The 8,776-nt window shown below is 41.7% G+C and overlaps 2 protein-coding genes across 2 annotated transcripts in view; one reads left to right on the top strand and one right to left on the bottom strand.

Moving 5' to 3' along the window:
• Positions 1-172: 172 nt before the first annotated feature.
• LOC103922633 (dynein light chain 1, cytoplasmic) lies at positions 173-1,867 on the top strand. The gene is made up of 2 exons (XM_009330811.1): positions 173-330; positions 1,475-1,867. The coding sequence occupies exons 1-2, from the start codon at positions 199-201 to the stop codon at positions 1,610-1,612; spliced, it is 270 nt and encodes an 89-aa protein (XP_009329086.1). The 5' UTR covers positions 173-198; the 3' UTR covers positions 1,613-1,867.
• Positions 1,868-2,559: 692 nt separating this feature from the next.
• COQ5 (coenzyme Q5 homolog, methyltransferase (S. cerevisiae)) overlaps positions 2,560-8,776 on the bottom strand; it is a 7,734-nt gene continuing 1,517 nt past the window's right edge. The window contains exons 3-8 of the mRNA XM_009330868.1: positions 8,275-8,456; positions 7,564-7,788; positions 5,370-5,476; positions 3,617-3,705; positions 3,292-3,403; positions 2,560-3,174 (exon numbers count right to left, since the gene is read on the bottom strand). Of these exons, the coding sequence (XP_009329143.1) occupies positions 3,073-3,174; positions 3,292-3,403; positions 3,617-3,705; positions 5,370-5,476; positions 7,564-7,788; positions 8,275-8,456 (817 nt within the window). The 3' untranslated portion in view covers positions 2,560-3,072. The remainder of the gene's footprint in view (positions 3,175-3,291; positions 3,404-3,616; positions 3,706-5,369; positions 5,477-7,563; positions 7,789-8,274; positions 8,457-8,776) is intronic.

The raw sequence follows: 8,776 nt of genomic DNA, 5'->3' as shown, positions 1-8,776 counted from the left end.
TGGCTCCGAGCAGAGGCTGCGCCTGTGCCTCTGACACACCCGGCAGAAACGCCGCACGGCCGCGGCCGCGGGCACAGCGCGGGCCCTGAAAACTGGCTGCGAGCGGCGGTACCTGTGTGACTGCTTGGGGGGTGAGTCCCGCAGGTGGCTGCTCCTGCGACTTTGAATTCTCTTCTTCTTTGCTCAATACAGACAACCATGAGTGATCGAAAGGCAGTGATCAAGAATGCGGACATGTCTGAAGAGATGCAGCAAGACTCTGTGGAGTGTGCTACTCAGGCCTTAGAGAAGTACAACATCGAGAAGGACATTGCTGCTCACATAAAGAAGGTAAATGTTTGCTTGCGCTGTCCTCACCAGATCTCTATGCACATGAAAAATCAAGCAGGGAGAATGCTGCTGGGCAAGTAGCTCTAGAGAAACAAGTTCTGGAGACACTAGATAATCAAGCTGGACTTTTTCTGTAGGCTGGTGTCCTTATGTTCCTTTCCCCACCCTTTGCGTGGACTTTCCCAGGTCCTTCTGCTTTCCTCTTGCAGTACCTTCTACTTCAGCCTTTTCTGCCACTGTCCCGCTGTCCAGGTGAACAGAGAGTGGCAGCTGAATGTCCCTGTGACTGAGGAGCTGGTACAAAACACAGGGGCTCTGTGGAGCCTATTTGAGAAGTGGTGGTTCGCTGACCTTGTAATAAGTGGTTTTGTTGGTTTGGGGTTTTGTTTTTTTTTTTCCCCCACCACATGTAAGACAAACTGTTCATGATACTGCAGAACAGATGGTTCATAGCTTCCAGTTTGTCAGATTTTCTCTCTGACTCCTACTGGGAGCCTGATTGAGCTGCAAGTAATTGAAGGGTTTGGTTGACCATAGCAGAAACTCCTGCATGCTCTCACAAAAAGTCTCCTCAGCTGATGGCTGTTACATACTACAGTATATAACCACTGACTGTGTGGTTTTACTCATAGTAGACTTGTACACACAAGTTTATTTGAAAGTCATAGCAGGCTCCTGACTACAGTGTGTAGGAAGAACATGGTCTCATGACCTGATATCAAGGATGTGGCAGAGAATTCTCCATCAAGAATTCTCCATCCTTTCAGCATCCTTGTTGAAAACAGCTAATGAAGTAAAAATAATGGCTTAAACTGTATAGACTCAGAACAAGCCGTGAAGTTCTTAAAAGTTATGGTTTGAGATCATGGTATGACTTCTGGGGAAAAGTTACTTCCCCAAACATATGTTTTAAACTTATTCCTGCTCAGCTCAGAAGCACTTTTTTTTTTTGTCTGACTAAGCAGCAGGTGAGTTATAAAATGACAGATGATCCTTGCACTTAAGAGCATATGCTGCTCCTTAATTGCCTTCTTCCAAAAGTGATACTTGCTAACAAGTGACATATCATTGCAAAAAGCCCCTGTTAGACAGTATTAGTACAATTCTCACGAAAATGCTGAATTCCTAGTTCTCTCTTCTGCAGGAGTTTGACAAGAAATACAATCCCACTTGGCACTGCATCGTGGGAAGGAACTTTGGCAGCTACGTGACTCATGAGACCAAGCACTTCATCTACTTCTACCTCGGCCAAGTCGCTATTCTTCTTTTCAAGTCTGGTTAGAACCACAGACTGTTACGGAAACTTGCACCTGGTTACAGGACTGCACACCAACTCTAAACAGCCTCCTACCTTCAGCCTTCCTGAGGAGACAGACCTTGATCTTCAGGTCTTTTGTTGTATTGTTAATGGTCAGGGATTTTGCTGTAGCAGCTGGTATTTTCATTGTGGCTATAAAAAAGGCAAAAATGTCTTCCTTGTATTTATTTTCTTTCAAAAGATGGCTTCTTTGCTAATAAAACTGTCAGAACAAGTTTATCCTTTAAGAGTTTTCTCTACCCTTCTGCCCCCTCAGTGCTTGCATTACCCTCTTTATTCCACTGTGAATGAAGGAGGAACATCCCCACCTCCATTCCTCCCCCTCCCCTCCCTCAAACCCACACCATCTGAAGCCTGAGCTAATCTATGAGTATGTCATCAGTCAGTAACTGAGAGCAACAGGAGATATTTTCCCTGAGAGAAAAAGAGACTGCTTTTCAATTCTTGATAAGCATATTTTCAGTATACACAACCTCCAGTGCAGACTCTGGAGTTTAGATACATGGTGTTGCTTTTCTGATTTCAAGTGAACTGGTGAGCTAAAAGCAATCGTCCTTTCATCTCCCAATTTTCAGAAGAGAGAAATTTTCATACTAGTTCCTTACACAGCTGTCACTTAGAATGTAAATTTATACCTTCTCTAGATTTTTTTTTTACTCTATCCCTGTATCCTGCTACAGAAGCATCTGTTCTTAAACAGCTTATTTAAAGAACAGAAGGAAACGCAGAGAGAGATTACGTAGGGATTATGCATCTAGCACTGACAAAGAGAAAGATTTCATATGGAGGTGAAAACATGTCATCTCATCCCAGAATATAGTTATGCCGTCATTCTCCTTCAGAAAAAAAACCCTTTCTTAGAAAGGAAGCCTTCTTAGAAAGGTTAAAATATTGACTGAAGTGAAAAAAGCTGCTGCAGAGCTGTTTTATTTCACAAGCCTTCCATTTGCCTTTGACAGAAGTAAAGGAATCATGGGAAAAATCCCTTAGAATCCACATGACAAAGGTAATGACAGCTTAATAAAAATCTAATAAATACAAGTTACTCCTCACTGGTAGGATATCCTCCTTGGAGCTTAGTAAAAGAAAAAGGAGGCATCTTATTCGAAGACCAGTCAATCTATTTCTGTATCCACACCACTGGTAACTGAAGTTGCTCCATTTGTTAGCACTGCTCAGTTTTGGCCACGTCCTTTACATTGCACTTGAAGGGAAACGCGAGTGTAAGAAACACCACAGGAGTCACTTCATCCACAGGTTTCTTAGGGGGGAAAAAGGTAGCTGATGTTGTTCTGGGTCTGACTGCTGAGCAAGTATCTGTTGCACAAGTTCTTAAAACTCCTCTTCAATCTTGATAGCGTTAAAATTCCACAGCCTTCATACTCCTCAGGAAAATTACACTTCCTGTGTTTTGCTACATAGACTCAGAGTTTGAAACCTGAGTGAATGGCAACAATGCCCAAGTTTAAATTCTGATAATCCACTTTAAGAAACCCTGCATCTTCTATCATTGCCTTCAACTCCTCCTGAAAAATAATAGTTCCATAATTATAACAACCTGAAGGTCTATAAGCCAGCTGCCTGCAAGATTATGCTGGGACCGTGTTTTGTGTGTTAGTGAATTCAGAAAAATACTGTCTTACCTGAGGGGGGAAACGTCGGATGCTCTCCACAAGATACTGGTAAGACTTCCAGTCACCAGCGATAACCTCACCCAGAACAGGGATAACCTGGAAACTGTATATATCGTAGAGCCTGCACAGACAGACAGCAAATACAGATTAATACAAACAAGTTTAAAGTCAACCATCTCCAACACAAGTTGATCTCTGTGCCACTACGCTATGGAGTCTGCATCTGATTTTAAAAGCGCACAATGAGGTGGCCTCAAAGTGTCTCCGTCTCTTATTCTGGCTGAGTACAAATAAGAGAGCCTTGTGACATGGCATAGTGTCACCATGTTTCTACCTGGAAAGAAGAGGGTTGCTGACGTGACTAAATTCAAGGCAGAGAAATCTTCCTCCTGGTTTCAGCACACGATAGGCCTCCTGAAGTGCCTGAGACAAAGCAGATGCAATAAGTTTGTTTCTGTAGAACAGCACCTGCCTATTATCATGCCTTGTGATGGCAACTCAGTGATGAACTGAGGGGAGTAAAGAGAATCCTCATTGGCAACCTCCAATATTTACTTGTGGAGAAGCATCCCAAGACAAGTACAAAAAAACCCCCCAAACAACAAAACCAAGCCACAAAAACTCTTGCTGTTACATAAATAGGTTTATACCAGGCTTTGTGTCAAAACTATGATGTCAGGTTTGCAATTTTTCTTCTTTTTCCCTACTCTTAGTTGATGAATATTTGCCATTACAGATCAAACCCAAAAGGGAGAAGGTGACTCAGCTACAGGAAGCTGAAAATGAAGAGGGCATGATAGATTTTTTTTTTTAATCAAAAGAAAAGATTTTGCTCAACTGTGAGGCACACCCAAAGGATCAAAGAAGAAATGATACTGCGTTTTGGATAAGCAATGTGTGAGAACAGGGAGGAAGGAGAGGGAAGAAGAAAATCTTTGGCTACTTTGAAAATTCCATCCTGTATCCAAAATAAAACATGTAAGAACCACCAAGATAAAATTCTGTTTACAGCTGTATGTTTTTTCATACAAGAGCACAGCAGAGTTGTATCCAAGAACCTCTGCAGGTTGTACATCTGCTTGGCTTCAATTGTCATGTTCCTAAGGGATAAAATATAAACAGTACACATACGTGATGGGAGCTCTGCAAAAGAATTGGAGGCTTGGATGTGTTTTGTATCGGGTCTCCAGGGGGGCTACGCTACCCGACTGCTGTATCCATGAAGGCAAAGAGCCTGTGCTTCAGAAGGGTACAGACGAAAAATCGTGAAAAGCCATCCACACTAAGGGAAGTTCAAAGGCATACAGTTCAAGGTGGTTTGGATCCAAACGCTACACCTTCCACAGAAGGAGCATTGCCAAGGTTGTAACACGCTCCTCCAAAACACAGACAACTAGTCCAGCTAGACAGGTGATCTAACCTATCTTTACCCCCAAGACAGCTAGTCATTCTCGAAGGACAGATACTGTTTAGAACAAAGGGTACTACTTACCCTAATTAAAATCATACTAATTCTTCATGGGAAACTCTACTAACAGCCAGTGTAAAGACACTGAGCAGAAGTGGGCTGAACAGGTTAGTTCAATGGCAGTGGTGGCAGCAGCCCAGCTGCTTCCCACTCTCTGCTCTGGAAGCTCTGCTGGCTCAGGCAGGGAAACAGAACGGGGCAGGAAGCGTTGGACCCACTGCGGGTGGGATATAGATCAGGTGCTTCAGGAAGATTTGAGACATGCAGACTGACTGCACTGTGCATGTGTAGATCCAGTCATATCATAGGTCAGGAGAAGGTGGGGAATGACTGTAGCATTCAGCTCTTTTTGCCTTAGGAAGGGATTGTGTGACTTGCGACGGTGGAAGGATTGGACGCAACTAGTATAAATCTAACTTTTTATGACAAAGGTGGGGCATTTAATTGCGTTCTTCATTAAACAAGTTGCACACTACATGCCACTTATTTTAAATGTTTCAGGAGTAGAGAACGATGTTCCTTTGTCCAAAGGAGTTCCTCCTTTGCTTCCTCTGCTAGAATAAAAAAAACTCAGATGAATCATAAGGACGCCATGTCAGGATAAACTATAGCAACTTACCAAATCAATACGAGTTACATTTCTGATTCCAAAGGCAATTGTGTAAACATCAAACTTGTCATCATCAAAGGGCAACTCTTCAGCATTCCCCAGTACCCAGGACAAGCCTTTAGTAAAAGCCAAGGACACAGAATTGAACTCAGACTGCTCCAGAAAGACTAGAACTTAACTATTCCAGGAGAAAATGGTTATTAAAAAAGTGACTTTTAAAACTAATACTTCAATTTTGCGTTTCTGCTGGAGGAAAGACACCTTGTTCTATACTCACAAACCTTTCAAGGCCCTGTACTATACAGCTGTCTTTCAAGCAAAGTAGTTAATTTTGCAGATCAGCCAAAACATTCTTCTGCATATACACGCACGTTGTGCTCACAGTGCCTTAGTCTGCCAAGAAGATTTCACCCAAATCTTGCATCGTAGTGGACAACAACTGGCTTTCCAGAAACTGGCTGCCATTTGTTTGTAGCAAAGTTGCAAAAAGAGAATCTCTGCTCAAAGAGTAACTATAAACAATGATTAATGCTTTGCCATGCAACAATGGCCAAAACACTTAAAACACTTTGCTAGAAAGCTTCCATAGATTGAGGAACATGAAAAGCCACACTCCCTCCATCAGCACTATCAGTATGTGATCCTGTTGCAGCTGTGTTGCTTCCCAAACCCCAATGGATCAAGGCCATGTCTATCTGTGGAGCATGGATGTCCAGGTTTTTGGTACCAAAAGTAAGACTGCTCAACTTAGAATTAATAGTTCTTAAAGTCACTGGTTTTGGTGACCCAAATGCAAAACAAAAAAAAATAACAGAAAAAAACCAGAAGCCTTCTGCAACAGAGATCAGCAGTTTCAAAGGGCAGTATGCTAGAAAGTGACATGGAGGAGAGCAAAACACAACAGAAAACAACAGTTGTTGCCAGGAGACATTTAAATTTCATTTTTACAAAATATATATGTTTATAGTTGTAGAAAGTATTGTATGAAAAGAAGCATGCAACATTATTAAAGCAGCAATTATTAGTGTTATTTAAACCTAGACAGTTTGAAAAGACACCTAAGAAATGAGCATCAAGAAAAGGTTTTGAGCAACAGGAAAACTGTCCCTCAGAATACACTGTAGTAAAAAAATCACAGGCCAGGAGTTTGTAAGTGGATACATAAAAGGGGCTGTCGGCGTCCAACAAGAAGAACTGGGGCATGTGTAGTGCAGCCCATACCACTCCTGCTGGCCAAAATGCACAATCAGCGATTGTGCAACAAACGTGTCTCTCTTCGCCATGCACAGCCCCCACTGTTGGTGAATGTACATGGGAAAATAGTGAAATAAAACTCTGCCCCTTACAATTTTAAGAAAAACAAATTTTAGACATTGGACAATCAACAGTTATCTGCAAGCTCAGAAATTAGATAACTATGCAGAGGCTGCCCAGGGCATACCTAATGGTGGTACACAGGCAAACAAAGTTTGGGAACCTCCTGGAATACTTTACATTGCTAAAGTATTTGCCAAATATCCGTAAATGAAGAGAGGATAAACAACTATCACACAAATGCTGAGCCACAAGCAGGACTTCTTTCTCTATGTCTTACTTCTTAAAATCAGGCTTTTCAGTCAGGATTGGCATGGTCCCCAGCAAATTCTAGATATCAGTGAATTAACCCATTGACCTGCAAACTAACATTTAATGTAATTCAGGTTCTCTGAGTATTATTAGCATATGCTCTAACTGTGGAAAGTTTTATAGGTCCACAATATCCTTTAGTTCTTGCATTTTTTATTTGCTGCCTTGATTCTTAAAATACCCATTATAAGATCTTTAGAGTAATCATTCTAGGGCTGAGCTCTTTTGCACTATCTGCCTTAGTAAAATCAGATTTGTTAGCACAGACATAAACAGCAGGTTTAGATTATTTAACCAATTTTGAAGGATAGCTGGGTATCAGACCTCATGGACACTTCCATATATGTACTTCTGAAAGTTCAAGTATTATTCGAGATCTGAACATCTGAACAACATACTACATACATGCTCACTGAAAAAGTAACTCAACATTGGCAAACATGCAAGCACAGCTATAGTATGCACCAGGGCTATATAATGTATATTATAATCCTGAAGTGGTGATTACCTGATGGCTATCATGCGTCAAATTCTTGCTATCAGGCATGCTACTGAAATGGTACAATGCACAACTTACCTTCAGAGTAGCCAAGATGTTGTGCTTTCTGCTTCCCAACTTTTAACATCTCTTTGTTAATGTCACAGACCACCACTTGGGAATCCCCTAGCGACTTAAATTTGTCTTCCTGGTAACTCTCAGAAATTTCCTGCCACGATAAATTCTGATGGTGCTTAAGCTTCTGCTGGAGCTGGCGTTCTCGTACAGAGCGAACATAATTAATGAATCGAAAGGCGATGTCACCTGCATTTGTTTTAAAAGAAAGATACATGTTTTGGAATGTTTTCTGACTCCAGGAAATTGGAACATAAGGATTTGAACATCAAACTGACTTAATTTTAATTTTTTATATATATATATAAAAATAAAAACCACACACGGGGGGGAGGAGAGAAAAAGAGAGAGAGAGAAAGAGAATATATATAAATATATAAAGGGAACATATTAAAAGCAAAGAATCCATGACTTCCCACAACTGGAAACAGTTTTCCATAACATATCATGGCAGTACTATAACACTTTCAGAGCCTTGGAGCAAGATATTACAAAACACAAAGAAGTTAGGTCTCAGCACTTCTCTGTGAAAATCAAGTAGATGCTTCACTAGTTTTAAAGACAGGCAACTTGGGGGGGGGGGGGGAGGAAGGCTAGGCAACTTAATTCTGAGCAGACTCAAACAGTTCAAAAACAGCGTGGCATTGTCATGTGGAACTCGCCAAAATTGTTTACCTGTTCCTCCAGCAACATCAAGAAGAAGTGTTCCTGGGGAAGGGTTCATTTTGTGCATGAGGATATCCTTCCACACTCGATGAATCCCTAGAGTCATTGAATCGTTCATTATATCATATTTCTTGGCCACACTTTCAAAGACCTGGTAAACTGCAAAGAAAGGACAAGAAAATGAGATGCAACTTTAAAATGGTCCTGTGGAAGTAAAATGTGTCCTTCATTGCCTGGTGGAGGTCTGCCACCATGTGGAACAGAAAAAGACCACCTGAAAGACCACCATACAAAAAACATGATCGAATCCTATTGAGCTTGTTGCCTGAAAAACGTCTCTTTGGAGAAACACAGCCTCTTCCCGTAACCCTTCCGGAGCAGAGGGGAAAAATCGAGCAGGCATAACACTGATACTATTTACCAAGACTCCCGGTAACGTCTCAAACCAACGGCCCAGCTCCAAACACATCTCCAGCACCCCTTCAGCCCCACAGCCGATGGCGCCAGCTGC

The sequence above is a fragment of the Pygoscelis adeliae genome, unplaced genomic scaffold (assembly GCF_000699105.1).
Source record: "Pygoscelis adeliae isolate BGI_AS28 unplaced genomic scaffold, ASM69910v1 Scaffold358, whole genome shotgun sequence".
NCBI classification, from domain to species: Eukaryota; Metazoa; Chordata; class Aves; order Sphenisciformes; family Spheniscidae; genus Pygoscelis; species Pygoscelis adeliae.
The sequence above is the reverse complement of the archived record's forward strand: the minus strand, read 5'-3'. Positions and strand labels throughout refer to the sequence as shown.